Source organism: Caloenas nicobarica, chromosome 2, assembly GCF_036013445.1.
Source record: "Caloenas nicobarica isolate bCalNic1 chromosome 2, bCalNic1.hap1, whole genome shotgun sequence".
Classification (NCBI taxonomy): domain Eukaryota; kingdom Metazoa; phylum Chordata; class Aves; order Columbiformes; family Columbidae; genus Caloenas; species Caloenas nicobarica.
In genome coordinates this window covers 94775816-94792052 of record NC_088246.1, presented here as the reverse complement: position 1 = coordinate 94792052, position 16237 = coordinate 94775816, and the positions used below count along the sequence as shown (strand labels likewise).

The window sequence follows — 16237 nt, the reverse complement described above, 5'->3', positions numbered from 1 at the left end:
GTTTGTCTTTGCAGAGGAATGAAGGACCTCCCAGCAGACTTCACATTATCTGGCAGGACAGGCCAGTGGAAGAAGCAATTGCCCCACTGACAACAGGTTGCACAATTAAGAGGTGGTCTGTGCACACGTGCAAAGTACACAAAACCATAACCTGATTTTTAAGCTCAAAACAACACAGTAGACATCCAATTCCAAGCAGCACAGTTAGTTCCACATGAGTGGTGGGGTTTTTGTTTGGTTTTGTTTTAAGGTTTTGTTTGTTTGTTTGTTTGTTTTCCTAGGATACCCACCACAGAGAAAATTAGAATCATATTTCAGGAACAATTCATCTCATTGATTTTACGTGCCCAAAGGAAGCAGAAATTAAAACAAGGTGGAAGGTAGCTTGCCATTTCCAGTACAAAGTCTTGCAGGAAAAGACCCAACAGGTCTCTGGCTTGCTGAATTGCTCAGCAATGCCATTATGTGGTATCAAAAGCAATGAAGTTAAAATTACTGGAATTATGACAAAGACATCAATAGAAAGGAAAGAAAATGTAACAAGCTCATGCATACTACTACAAAAAAAAAACCTGTCAAAAGAGAAAGTTTTTCCTTCATCTTGCTTGCTTTCAACTAATTATCAAATTAGCTGGAAATAAGAACTTGAGGTTCTTTGCAGCAATTTTTATCACCTCTGTATAAAACTGAGGACTACTTCAACTTCTATACTCAACACTCCTTGCATAGGAAGGGAGGCTCAGTTCAGCTGTATTGGTTACTTTACCTACTGAAGAACTCTCTTCTAACATGACTTTCTAATGGAACAGTTTCTTTATCATCCAACACTTATGAAGACATAAGCAAAACTGATATGTATGAAGAAGACACGCAAATGCACACACATGTGTATTGATATTATTTAAAACTCTTCTCCACATAAAATAATCTTCAGAGTCACAGTTTAAATTCATAAGAAGTATTCACCAAAGGCAAGACAGCTATCACCAAAAAAATAGAGAAACCAGTTTAAGCAAAAGGGCTGCATTTCTTAGTGTTAACAAGCCCTGACCAATTCAGAATGCAGTTGATTTCCTTCTGGCACAGCTACTTTACTCACATGCATGAAGTTCATGCCAAAACACACCCATTAATTACAACTATCCAGTCCAGTATAGCAACCAGCAAGGCAAAACTAGCTCTAGACTGTATGTTTATTTTATATCTTAAACAAGACAATCACCTAAAAGGCTCAGAAAAAAAATCCTTCTACAAAGCAAATTTCATACATGCATTCACACAGACACACATTGATGCTAACTTTTGTTTTCATTTTCAGTTCTCAGAGACTGTTCATGGAAAGCTGTGTCATTGCAATCCACACGTGCCAGCAATGATTAAAAAAAAGAAGACAGGAGAATATTCAAAAATATGACAACACACACAGCAGGCTGGTTAAATCAATTCCAGGAGAAAAAAAAAAAAATATCAATCAATACAGGTCTTTTCTGCAAGAATAGAAAATGAAGACTTAAATCTCAAGGCACAAAGAAATTACATTTATAACTTCAGGAGCACCAATCCAATATAACGTTCTACACCAACTATTATCATGTAAGAAAGATCTCAGAGTTCTCAGAACCGACTACACTCATTTATGAAGTTCCAAAGAACTACAAATTTTTATTAGACCAGTCAAGACATCTTGATAGATTTCTTACAGTATGCCATCTTCTTTTAGAGAAACCATAAGACAGAACGTAGATAGAGACGTCACAGAATTTTCAATTGTGGAAAGGAGGGAGATGTATGTCCTTGCAGAGGAAAGAATTTTCTTTTCTGTTCCTATGCTGACCTGAATGTACCAAGTCAACCACACACACTCCTGAAACTTCAATGCTTCTGGACAAATATGCTTTTTAAGGTAAATTTAGTAAACACTAACTTACCCAGCATCCTCTTGGAAGCCTTCCAATTCATCTCTTTGTTCTGCTAGGGTGGATTCTAGATCCAGATAGGTACCGTTGTGGGACAATTGCAGGGTGCAGTCATCAAGCTGTAAAAAAAAAAAAAAACAAAAAAACCCCAAAACATCAGATCATTAGATTACAGCAGTAATTTTCTCTAATGTACCTCTACCATTGCCTTCCCATTTTCCAGGTTCCCAGACAAGATCTCCCTAACACAAACCATACGTAGGGAGCAGATAAGAAAATGGATGCTGTTCGGCAATTTATGCAATCTCAAATCCATATTCACTAGACCATGCTTGGTCGCAACAATATCAAAACAACTAACACAGAAAAATTTATTTATTTGAACATATAGAAGGAGATTAAAGGGTTTTATCACAGTGACTTCACAATCCTGTAAGGAAAGGAAAGTTAATTTAAATATCTATCTAGGATATGAATGACTGTTCTCTGTTCCTACAGTACATTTAAGTAGAGTTTGCAGACCTCTGCATGGAGGTGGAAGAAAGAAGCAGCTGTTTCATGAATATCCCCTGTGAGGGAGGATACAGCCAAGGGACAGTGCAAGATGTAGCAGCCGAGAGCTGAGGTCCTGCAGTGAGGGAGAGCACAGTCAACCAAGATCCAGATTTTCTGGCATTCTCATTTTAGGGCCAGGCACTAGTCTGCCTCAGAGGTTGCAGTAAAGACCTTCCAAGGCACTGGGGGGAGGACTGTACACAAATACCAACTTCCTACAAAGATTCTGAGGTAACCAAGGACCAGACCTGAAAGTAGGAACCCGCCTGCAATGACAGTGAAGAGGGAGAAAACAATTAATAAGCCCTCTTTATTTCCATCTTCCCACTCTTCAGGTTTTCCATTAACTGTTCCAGTCATTGTTAAAAAGGCCAGATTTGATCAAAGTTAGAAAAGGAATTTTCTGACTTTTTTTTTTGTGGGGAGCTCATCACAGGAGAAGGTCTAGGAAGGTCCACCCCAAAACTCTGGCTAACTTATTGCATAGGAATACAAAATAATTACCAGATCGAGAGGGGTAACTGAAGAAGCCCAAGGGAAGAGCTAGAAAGTAACATAAGCTGCTCTCTCACGATGAGACAACCCAGTGTCAAATCACAAAGAATGAGTAAAAAAGCCTTGCCAGGGCAAGAAAACAAGAAAATATTTACTAAAGGGCAGGTGAAAGTACAGGTTTGTCCTGCCTCAGATGACTAGGGAGTAAGTGACCATCTGCTCAGAGAACCCAGCCCAGAAAGTGCCACCACTGAGCCCAGCTGGACAGTCTGCTGTGGACCTTCATGTATCAACACCACACTGTGGCTCCTTTTGTAACAGGCTCCAAATTCACAAATATCATCTCAGAGGTATTGTGCTACTAGACACAAAACCCAGTCTGATAGCCCAGCAGTCTCAGACTGACTTGCCAAGCAGAAGATGTTTCATTCCTCTGGATTTGGCAAAACAAGATGACAAGTCGTTTGAATGCCTCTACCAAAAGGCAACTGTGACAACAATGATGTAAGTGTACGTCCCTGCTGCAAACGCAACTTTGGGAAGCAGAGAATATTTAACACCACACTTCATACCAATCTTCTGCCACAGGTGGCAACCAACATGACTTTGAGGGGGTAAACAAGGGTCTGAAACAGCCAATGGCTCAAGTAAAGGAAATTACGACCCTTTGTCACATCCATAGATTTTTTTCTTTCTATTCTTTTTAACACTAGGGAAGAAAAATCTATGAGAATCCATCTTTGATGAATTACCCATTTTAAGTTCCCATCAAAGTTATGGGTTCCCAGGAGCTTTTCAGGAAAGCATGACAAGCAGCCACACTTCTCATCCAGCAATCAATCAAGTCGCCCAGTTTCCTATCACTGATTAATATATGCAAGAAAAGAATACCAATACTCTTAAATTATTCTGGATTAGGTACATTGGAAATACTGCAGAAGAAGCTCATTCACAATGAGCAAGTGATAGAGCATGACTTCTGAGCTAGTCCACACCGCTGTGCTTTGCACTGTTTGCAATCTGAAATAAAAGTTCATCCTCTGGATAAAGGGAGATGGTAAGGGGAGGAGGTCAAGTTGTATTTCAAACTTGTTCCATTTTTCAGTTTCCTTTTTTTCCCCTGGGGAAAAAAGTAATCAAATATGGCAACCTAAGTTTTTACTCTGATTCCTGGTGATTAAAGAAAGCTAAGAACCACTAAGTGCAGCCCTCCAATACTAGGAATAACAATAGTATTACTATTCTATATCTTTCTAGTTACAAAGGATATTATTATCCTATGCTAAGTCAAAATACACTCTTTAGAGAAGAAAGACTAAATACTACCCTGGGAAAACTTTTTCCCAGTAGCCTAGGGTGTCTAATGAAATGCTAATTTATTCAAAGTAATGCCAAAAGGCAAACTACTAATTAGATAAATGTTCTGCTGTCACTATGGAGATCAGGAGATTTGCCCACGATTTCCAATTATACTGCATAATTAGGGAAAAGGAACTGTGCTTTACTAATATCTTATGACTTTAGTGTATAAAAAGCACGATGAGAACAGGAAGTACTTCATGAATAAAATAAAGAAGAATAAGTACATTCTACCTATTTTCATCTCATCTCCATAGTTTCAACTGAACATAGTATTCATTCAGGCTTTAAAAGCACTGTACATTGTACACTGTATCCATTAATAGAAGTTAGAGAAGTGGGAGAAAGGGCAATATCTTTTATTTCCATTATTTAACACTGAGTCCCGCCAAAAATACTTTTTTGCTTCTTTTGTGTGTGTACACACAGAGATGGAAGGGAGCAAAATTTAAAAAAAAAAAAAAAAAAATCATCATCACTTTTAAAAGGAATGTAAAGTATTAAGGCAATGAACTCGAAAATCCCCCTTATATAGGATCATTTTGCTACTTTGCCTCCAAACTTCACTTGCAGACATGTTTTACAGGCAGAATACAAAAAGAGAAGTCACCTTATGAATTATTTTTAATTAGTGCCTTCTTCAACACAAAGGATGGCTGATGTTCGTTCATTAGTGCTTATTAGTAACAATTCAGGATGTTGGTCTCTCCCCTCTGCTCAATGTTAATCCCATGTTTATCTGCTACGCATCACTTCCCCCATCTCTGGAGACCCTCACAAATGGCCCCATCTAGTTCATTCACAACATGCTCTTCCCATTGATCATAATTCACATTAAAATCCTTATTAACACTCTCTTAGGACAATCAAAAGGCAGAATCCATAAAGACAGCCTTTCAAAGAACATTTAACTGAGCCTTTTTCCATAATCATGAATGAGACTGCTATTCAATTTTTTAGAAATTCCATTTATTTCACTTTGTTCTTCACAATTCTGTTTAACTTTTCAGTATTCCTTACTGGTCCAAAAATTCGGAGCTGCATTTTGTTGTTATTAAACTGCTTAACTCATTTATATTATTGCCACAAGGTGAGATTCTCCAAGGTCTTTTCATAAGCTTACAAAACCTTTTTTTTCTCTCTCTTGCCGGCCCCTTCAAATCATTTATCATTTTTTGTTTCACACTTTCCTGTATTGCTCAGAAGAGCCACAAGGGTGATGCAAGTCATCTAAATGCAACTCATCCTGTAGGCTTTACAGAAATTTTCTGTCCTTTCCAATAGTCACATTAAAAGAATACTAGAGGTGTCACGGCATCATAAAGATACACCATCAGATGGGACAAACATAATGCTGCTTCTCTGAGTCAAACACAAGGTTCCTCTATTTTCAGTCCTGCAAGATTTCAAGGTTTTTGCTTTTAGCTTAAGTATCAAATGATATCATAAACCTCTGTAAAGCTATTTAAAAAAAAAACCAACACTATGCATGCATTTTGATTACATTCTCATCTTCTCAAATTAACAGCTTCTAGAGAAAATACCCAGAGCTTATTTTTGAATCCCTATGGATAACCCCAAATTCTCTTGTCTCTATAAAGAGTGGGTCTACCTAGCAGTAGTCTCTCTCACAGGAGTGAAGGAACAAAAGCTAAGGTACATACAACAGTCATTAAAACAAGTGTTTTAGCCAGAATCACCAGCTGTGAATGGCCAGAGCTATCAGCAGCCATCCCCTCACTGAGTCTACATGAAGGAAGCAAAGAGAATAAGAGCGTCTTTATGCAAGTCTCCCTCACTAAAAATTAAACTGATGTGCTAATTGTCACATTCAGTTTCATATTGAAACCTCATCGAAATATTAAGATCTGTCACAATAAGGCAAGTATCAAGAAGTGGATGTACTTGGGTACTGATTCATTGATCTGCAGATGCCTAGTTTGGACAAGAGGAGAACCTGGAAAAGGCACCTTCAGCAGCACTGACCTCACTAGCCCTTTGTTGATTTTCCATAACCAATCAGAAACAAAGACAGCAAGAGAACAGCCCAAAATGCAAGTAGAGCTACTGAATTAAACCAGCTTTTCTGTAATAAATGTTCCAAAACAGAAACCAAGAGATGTTCGAACTTTCTCAGATCATAGCTGGTGTCCACACAATGGTAACTGACCCAACACTGTCCAACCATTATAGCACCTATACTGCAAACATAACAGGCATGAATGGAAAACCAACAAAGAATCATGCTCACACACAGACCTAAACACCACCATCCCAACAGTTTCATGTGTATATATAGGTATATATATGCGTGTATTTCAGATATTTTTCCCTGCAGTTTTCAAAAAAGTAACAATTGACTGAATTTGAGAGTCAGATCCCTGAACTAAAAGTTGACCCCCTCAGAAGAGAAGGAACTTCACCTGAGAAGCCAGTGCCAAACAAGTGCAGATAAACGCCAGAACTTCAGGACAGCATCATTGACTGGCTGTAAACACAACGTATTTTTCTCTCATGCAGATTCCTGATTCATTTACTTCCCAAACATTTTCAGGAAATTAGACAGATCACACGCAGCGTTGTGCAGGTGTTCTCAGAGCAGGACCACACTGTGCTTTCAATAAGGCAAGGCATGAAGAGTTATGAAGTATGTGATCATATCACTAATGACTGAATCATAATGTATGTGTCCAAATTAGGGGGATACCAAGGTTAAATTCACAAATTTTATTTTGTATACCATAAACGTTTGTCTTGTAATCAACTCCTTATGAGTTCTCAAGCATAGGGATTTTTTTTTTTTTAAAGAGAATTATAGTTTCAGCACAAGAAGTTATACTGATGCCCTTGTGAGTCATCACCATAGTTAGAAACTCCTTAAATAACCCTGAAATAGAGTTTTCCCACAGAAAAAATGGAAATGTAAGAAAATATAAGAGAAACATAAACAAATGAACAGGAAGTACATAAAAAGACCACAGGACTACAAGCAACAGTTATGCTATTATAATTTTATAGTTACACCATTAAGTTTCACCCTAAAAAGTTGAACACAATTCATTATGCAAAAGCAAACAAACATCTGATTTAACAGTTAAAGCATCAGAACATTTTAAATCAGGGATTCCTACACCCTCATCCTTTGCTGTTTAATGAAATGGTACCATAAAGGAGGAGAAGGGTGTCCTGGCTTTGATTATAACCAGAAACAGGCACAGCCAGGTCAGAGCTGCAGCGCTCCAGCTTTTTCCTGCCCCAGAGGTCGTCCCCACCTCACCAGCATCGGGGGAGCCCTCAGTGGCAATACACCCATCTGCCACCTGAACACACACAGGTCAGGGAAAGTTAAGCCACCAACTCATGCAAGTGTTCCTTATGGGCTGCCAGGAAATCAAGAATATAGGGCAGCAGCTCTGTTTGTCATCTTCTTTCGCAGGTAACCCAATCTAGCTAGTAGTGGCCAGTCACTCAACCTGCAGGGCCAAAACAATTTGTATCGCAAGGCTATCAAGTTTAAGAGGACTCAAAATAGTCTAATACTAGTATACTAGTGATGACTTTTTCCTTGTTTCAAACACTGACCGACAGAAAGAGGTAACACTCATTTCTCTTTGTAAAGAAGCTCTTGTTGCTGTGCAACAGCAAAGCTCATCATTTCTCCAAATTTCAGAGTTGAAGCACATCACCAAAAGGAGCAATGAACAGCAGTGGAAAAATAGAACAGAGGCTAAAAAAAAGGTGACCATCAGCCAGTTACCTGATGCCAATAAATGACCAATGCCACCTGACGCTAATAAGTGATCACAGCCACTTTCAGAAACTAATTGAATGAATGAAGAAAAAAAAAAAAAAAAAGAGCCAGACACACACTCCTCCAAGTTCAGTAGTATTAATCTACTGACTTTAGCTTCTTACAATTCAAGGGAAACACCTAAAACCAGAGTGGGGGCAGTGCAAGAAGAAGAAAATACCTGCTTCCAAACACACGTAACACACACACACCAAGTACTGCCGCCTGCTCCTCCTTGCACACGCTTGCGGTGCTTCACATACACACTGGTCGCTTACTCAATAAGCCCAGTGGGTAAATAATTCAATGCAACGGCAACACACACCTTACCATGCCAACAGAAACTCCTGTGAGTCTGTTCTCTTATCCTTCAGAAGGCTTTGCTAGATTAGCACGCATCCGAAATGGACTTTCCTTTGGCTTGTTATAGCTTCTCTGTCCCAAGGCAGCTGTAGATTGGCAGAGGTTAAGGGGAGGAAATGCCAGAGGCACCCTCCCACCTTTTCAAAAAGCACAGCAGAGCCGCAAGCCATTAGAAAAGCTTCTCCTCTTCCCTTTTTGTTCAAAGACCACAGAACTGTATTTTTCTAAATGATGGAGAGCTGCTCTTTCCACATTCCCAATTCCCCTGCCCCAGGAATCCCGCCAGAAGAATGGATTTCGGACAAGTGGCTTTTCACATCTCTCCTAAATGCCCAGAAGGTGTTACCAAGTGAGCAGCCAGTGTGCACAAAGATAGATATGATTTTATTTTCCATTTAAATAAAAGTAGGCACGGTTCAAAAAGTCAATTCAGGTGGCAATCGAGCATCACATTCATAGGATGAAGGGTCCTACATTACCAGACAGGCGGATACACTCAGTTACCAGAGCTACTACAAATCACCAGAACTGCCTGACTTTGCAGCCATGAGCTGGAAGTACAACCAACTCTCATCAGATTTCCACTAATTCTAGCTGGAGCTACTGGACACGTTATTTTGCTCATTTGGTCATTTCCAAAATTGCAGGGAAATTGAATGAGAGGGAGAGGTTAGAGTAATCCAGTATCAATCTCCAAAAGTAAAAATCCCTCTTCCATTCTAGTTTCTGGCACAGACTCGGAAAAATCTTTATCTTACTCAAATGTCTTACTTCATCTTCCATTTACACATTATTGGGTGTTAATTGTTCTCATTAGTGCTGGCATGCTTCTTACTCACCTCCAGGATGCTGTGCAGAGTAGGTTCAATAAAAAGCAAAGTTCCTTTACGCTCAGTTTTTCCTTTCTAAATCTAAAGCCTTGTTTTGCTTTACACATCGCAAGCCTCACACATTCGCACACTCCAGCTACACAATTCTTAAACACGCTCCCTTCTGGTTCAGCTGTTCCCAGCACAATGGGAATCCTGTTATCAGGGCAAACAAATGCCAGTTTTCCCTCTGCACTGCCATCTCCTCTCTTCTGTACAAAACTCAATTTCTCCTCAGGAAAAAGGGAAAAAACAATTCTGCCTGCTCATCAGCCCAAACATATTCCATATTTCTAGGCAAACTGCACAAACTGATTGGTGCAAATGAATATTTAATAATTTTCCATGCAAGGCCAAGCTTCGTGCCGAGAACGACCATGCTATTTTCAGAATGCATCATATTTTAATGCTTTTGAAGTTTTATTACAGATCAGCAGATCCAGCTTTTCTGCACCAGCACACAGCTGGTCCTTTAAAACATAACAGGACTGCTGTCGCTGTTAGTTCTCACAAAGCAATAAAAAAATGGAAGTGGTCTAATTGCATCCCACAGACCAAGGCAAACACACCAGAATAATTATCTGGCTTCAGAGCCGCCACCACCACCATGTCACCGAGGGCCTCAGTCTCTCCCTCCTCATGTGAGTAGGTGCTACCCAGTCTGTGCCATGGTTACGCATGTTCTAATCATCATTTTGGGCAACATGACAGAGAAAGACCAAAGTAGCTAGCCCAGAAGTGATGCCACATCACCCATTTCAGGCAAAAAGCTTGACCTTAATGAGATTAAAGGAAAGCAAGTACTCTATATGTAAGCCAAATGTTAGTGCCCAAAATTAAGTGTACTCTGAAAACTGCTCTCATCTTCAAGCATGACAGCAACCAAACGCACAGTCACTGTCTTGACCTAAAAGTCCCTATGCTCCAAGTAGCTCCATTGCAGTTCCTTAAAACTATACTTCATCTCTCCCCACACAAAACTATACTAAAAAGAAAAAAAGCAACTCAATAGTATTTTCTTAAAAATTCCTTTAAAATTGCAATAAAAGTAATACGTTTATGAGATTAGAGTTTTAAAAGCAAGGTCAGGCACAGGCTCTATATAAAAGGCCATTTATGAAAAGGCAGCTGTGCCAGCTTCAGTCATCCACAATCACAAAAGTCAGCAAGGTTTCTGAACTAGCAAACTCACTCTTCCCTACTCATTTAGAGGCTGGAGGAAAAGAAAAAAAAAAAATACACAACCTGATTTGCTAGACCTGTGACTTTACATTATAAGCAGTAATTTAGCATGCACAACAGTATTCCCCAATTTTGCAGCTCTTCGGCAGTGATTAGCATAGCTTATGGGAGTAGTCATTAATGCTAATGCACCTCTGGTTTATTTTTAGCACAGTAATTGCCATTGTCAAACTATTTCACAAACTTTGTACTTTTTGCAGAGCTTATGTGCTGTTGCGTTGGAGGAACCGTGCCCACACAAAGCACAGTCCAAAGGTTTGCGCAATTTGGTGTAGGGCTGCCAGATCACAATTACTTTAAAAGGAACTGCAACTCTGATATGAAAACGCTGGTATTTTGAATGTAGGCTGCACTCCTAGTCTGAATTAGCAGCTTTTATCTCTGGCCTGGTAGACGCCACAAAGTACTCCTGGGGTCAGGTAATACAGTCCACGAAGCGAAACATTAATGCCACATTACATCCTCAAGAGCCACTGGAACAATACAGTGCCAATAAAAATATTCCGCTGAAATAACAGCGACACTGAAAACAAACACGGAAAGCTGTTATATTAATATTATGGGTTTGACTTAAGAATAACAAAAGGAAGTTCAGAGTTCAAAATTCTGAAACTGCTATTTCGAGGGTCTCTGAAATATGGGCAACATACCACAGCGAAAACATACCACATTGATGCCTACCTGTTGCTGTTCTTACAAAATGATGTCACTGACTCGCAGACCTTTTGCTTCGTGATCTCCTTTAACACAGTGCTCCACAGGGAGCAATTTAGAGTTTACTAGAGTATCCATGTCCAAATATGACACCATGACTTCCAACAGCAGCCACACAGGCGTTGTTAGAAAGCATATGAGTGCTCAAAATTTCAACAACCATGGAACAAGAAAGCCAAATCCATCCAGAGGTGGGAATTACTGCAAAGTTTAATAAAAAAATTTAAAAAGCTAACTGAAAATATTAAAAATAATTTAATTTCTGCATAAAAATTATGCAGAGTTTCATGCTGCATGGGGAACTAACGCACATTCCTTCTCCCCCACCTAATTCAATTATTTTAAGTTAAATTAGTTAAATTTGAGAAGGAGACATGCAAACCAAACAGCCAACAGCAGAATTTAGCAAAGTCAAATTGTTTAGACCAAAAACTCTCCAGCTCTTTAACCCAAAAAAACCTACTGCATTTTCTAGTTTTCCCACAGTAAACATAACACATCTAAGGGATAAAAAATAACCTAACCTCTGCATCCTCTCATTAACTTTTTGGCACTGAGATTCTTCCATTCCCTTTCCCTATCCGCATTGAGCTCTTCCTAAGGCAGCAAAGCATTACCTCTTCTCACCTTCATGGTTAAGTACATCTTCAGCTGAACAGAAGAGTGGCCACAAGAACAGGATCCTTTATTTGAAGTATATACAGCTGATACACAGCTGTATATATGGCTGATACACATGAGATGCCTACAGCTGACACATTCTCATTACTATTTGGCTGGAATTACTGTGAAGGTATCCAAGGAAATGGAAATAATCTCTAGGAAGGAGACAGGTAAAGAAAAGGTAGAGAAGTATGGAAAGGATTAGCTTCAATGGCGTTTATCATCTGAGGAATCTTTTATTCAGAGTGTGTGGACCTGTGTGTAGGAAAAACACTGAGCTAAAAATCTTAGAAATCATTCTTTGAAGAAGTAGTCAGGGAAAGCAAAAATTAAAACTACTTCGTGACAATCACATCTGGCTTCTTTTGCACTTCCGTTATTAAAGTGAAAACTGTGAAGTACTTCATATTTGAAAAATGTTTTTTGAAGTCACATAACAGAATGAATCTAGGACTTGTAGCCTTTTATTCCTAATGCATGTCCCTGAGAAGAAGCTTTCTATTAGCATCCACCCCCTTGCTTGAGCTGTTGAAAGAAACAAGTTGTCCTAAGGATTCCAACATTGCTGATCTATTTGCATTTGGGACACCACAGGTTGTTCACTACCCTGTCACAGAACTAAAATACTGGATTACTGCACCATTTACAGAGGTGCAGCAGGCACACAGCAACCAATAAACGCAACGCATCTGCAGCAGTGGTGGCTTCACCAACATGGTGGCTAAACACCTACTAGACAATATACCACAAAAAGTAAGATACTTATCCCTCTTCTAAGGTGCAGGTTGCATTTCCGCCTATTTGATTCACACCTGCACCCTTCTAAAAATAGTGCAGCTGGAATATCAGTCCTGAGAGAAGATCATAGATGTACTTAAAATCTATATTTGAGAGAAGAGGTTATTTGCATCCATGATCCCTTCTCTACCTAAAACAAATAAATAAATAAATTCAAAACTAAGGAAAACAGAAACTAGAGACAAAATATCAGTCTATTTGGAAATCCAGAGCAGGGAGGCTTGAGGGAAACCAAGACACCTTCAGATGGAGAGGAATGGGTAGTAGTTCTGAAGCAAGTGCAGTTCTGGAAAAATTGACACACTTTTGAGGGCAAAAGCAGGGGAAATTTGGAGTTGATGAGACCAAAAGACAGAGTCAAAGAAACAGGAAGCCCAGGGTAAATTAGCTTTTGTTATAATCAAAATTTGACTCTGAGGCTTCTGGTTAGTTATCTGAAAGCTAAAAAAGCAAACAAACCAAAGGAAAGGAAAAAAAAAAAAGATGACAAATGAAAAAACCCACTAGCACAGATCCATGGCGTTAAGAAATACGAAAATACACTAAACACATTCACATCAAGGGTTCATGTGAAATACAAAAGAAAATAAAGCATGGTAGTATTGCCAAAGAGAACATCACACACTTGTCAACGTAATAATTTCTCAGACAAGAGTCTGAATTTTGGAGGTTTAAATGGAAGATTTTTCTCTACAAAGAATATTCTAATGAACACAATTATCAACTCTTCCTGATATTCAGATTGCCTCTTAAAGGCTTTGTAATGTCAAAACCAAACATAAATTGGAAAGTCATTGAAAGAGCAGATTAAAAAGTTTAAGATAACGAAACTTAATACAAGAACACTGAAAAATTGTGAAAATACAGGTACCCTGCAGACTCTCTTAACTCCTACTTCCAAATTTTTTAAACACACATGAGGGATCTAAAGTCAGGTTCTCTACCCTTGAGCAGAATTTATTTGGCACTTTGCATCATTTTTTTTTTTTAATCATCCATTTATTCCATGTTTGATTAGCTGCCAAGCAGTTTCAACTCCCACCTTTAAAACAGTTGTCTGGACTAGAACAGGTAAACAAAAGAGAACCTCTGCATTCATTAGAATCACATCTGAACAATAATGAAATAGAAAACCCCACTATCCAACTCAGTTACAAGCAAAATGTAAGTTTGTAAGGAGAGAATTAATGCAGTATTACCAGCCATATCTCAACAGTATTCAGTCCTTGCTTAAACTCTGATCACCCTGTTTCAAAAGGTATAGAGAGAAAATAACTAGAAACAAATGGCTTTAGTAATAAACTCCTGATCTATTTTCCTTAGCAGTGGACAGGCTCTAAATGGTTCCAGGGAAGGCTAGGTGATGCCATAAGAGAACAAAAAGACTGAGATAGTTTGGGAAAAAAGAGACCACCACGTACTTAAGGACAAAACAAACCAAAATAAAGGTCAATTATGCTCTTAGCCTTTTTCAGAACAAAGGAATAATAAATGAAAAAAAAAAAATACAAAACTGTTTAAAAGCAAGCCTTAAATACAGTACATAACAGGCCAATAAAGCTCATAATTAGAGTTCAAAGCTTAGAGATCAAATGCAATTAGATATTTCTAGGAATAGAAAGGCTAATTTTTTGTACTTAATAGCATATAAAACATGTATCCTTCAAGACATCAGACATCTAGCATCTATTATTTAAATTGGTCCATTAGGGTAGTACTCAAGTATCCCTCCAAACCATCTGGTATAACCCAATGTAGATTGCTGCCATAGTTATCACTTTCCTCTATGCACAGAAGAACTACAACGTACCTGTACTTCGCTATAAGCATAAAAGCTCATATAAACCAATCTACTTCAGTCCCTTGTTTTCAGTGTTTGCTCCCAGCATTTAAAAAAAAAACAAAAAAGAAAAAAACCCAACATTTGAACAACAAAAATAAAACACAAATAGCATTTTTGATAGGTACCATGGGTCAAACCAATAAGACTGTATATAGTTTTCTGCAGTACTTCATTAATCAAACTTAGAGATGCCTAGCTTGTCGATTCAAAATGGATTTATGTGCAGAAAAATATGCTGATAACGTTCACAGACAAATACAAGACCAAACATACACAGCACCTTTATGTACCTAAATGCCACTGACAGCCAAGTTGGCACTTGTCAACTTTAGTGCAAATAGCCTCACGTCAGCGCTCTAATCATCTGTTCAGCAGTTGCAACAACTTTGTTGTGGTTACTTTTAACAAAGCGCACTTTGGCAATCTACTTCACGACAAACGGTTGAGTTTCCTTGTTTCCTTGCAATCCAGTTTGGCACCAATCAGTCAAAACAGCCCAGAAGCAGCTGGTTGGAAGTGTCTGATGCAGACTGACCTTTAGACATCTGAGAATTACTTAGGAAGGGAAAGATGCTGTGGACATCTTCTGAAGACTAAGCTGTCAAAATTACGTTAGAGGTGCCTAAGTGGATTGGAGGGATCTGGCCCTTAGGAGTATGCTCTGAGGAGCTGGCCTAGGCTACACACAGCTCTCTATTCCCAAATTAATTGGTGTAACATTTTGTACCACAGATAAGCCTTGATAACCATTTGGTTATGTTCAAGTGCTCCTCACAGCTGCCTGAAGCAAAGTAATTTGGAATACTCTATCATGCACATGTATGCCCTGAAACTGTATGGACTGGGTGGTTAGGTATTTCCCAGAAGGTGCAGGAACACCATACTTGCATCTCACAAAACAAGGGACTTCCCAACTCTGTGATGGAGGACTCCTTTAGGGGGAAAAAAAAAGCCACAATAAACACACCGATTTATGGTTTTGAGTTGAATGAGAACGTGGATGTGGTTTACAAAGGGAATGTGGCTGCATGTAGAAGATATACCTTTCATGCTAAAAGTTGAAAAAAGTTTGAAGGTTTTCAAATGGAAAAACATGCCCGATAATTGCAAGTTTGGAACAAAGCTAGCAGTAAATTTAAAACAGTGGGAAGAGTCACACTTATGGCTGAATCAATCCTGAAGTGGTTAACCCACAGTCACACAGCAAGTTTTTAGCACATTCAGAAAGGGCAAATGTTCTCCCAAGCCTTAGATGAAGGCATTTGTCACAAGCTCATCCCTCCTCTCCAAACACGGCCTTTTGGCACTTGCTGCATTCTCAAAGTCTGGAAATAGAAGCATATGGTGTCTTCTGACACAAGAATTAATTATTACTACTTTATGCTAGGAAAAGCAACAAGTTAGCTAATAACAATAAATAAAATAGGTTTCCCTTCCACAAAGTAGCTTTAATCTCATTTAAAAGTATCTGGCTCAAATACAAGGTAAAACTCTCCTCTTTGATAAAAACAGCATGCATTTTGAGCAACTACTAGGAAGAGGAGAGATAGCTATGTCTATTGCTTTTCATATTCCTTCTATAATCGTGATACTCTCTCATGACTGACTTAAAATAACAGTAGTAAAGTTC

General features: G+C 38.8%; 1 protein-coding gene across 9 annotated transcripts in view; it reads right to left on the bottom strand.

The window, feature by feature from the left end:
- Positions 1 to 16237, bottom strand: part of FHOD3 (formin homology 2 domain containing 3) — a 399651-nt gene that overhangs the window by 361252 nt on the left and 22162 nt on the right. For all 9 annotated transcript variants that reach the window (XR_010605872.1, XR_010605873.1, XR_010605874.1 and 6 more), the window contains exon 2: positions 1929 to 2035. Coding sequence is in view for 6 of the 9 variants with exons in the window: in XM_065630338.1 (XP_065486410.1) it covers positions 1929 to 2035 (107 nt within the window). In the remaining 3 variants the exon portion in view is untranslated. The remainder of the gene's footprint in view (positions 1 to 1928; positions 2036 to 16237) is intronic.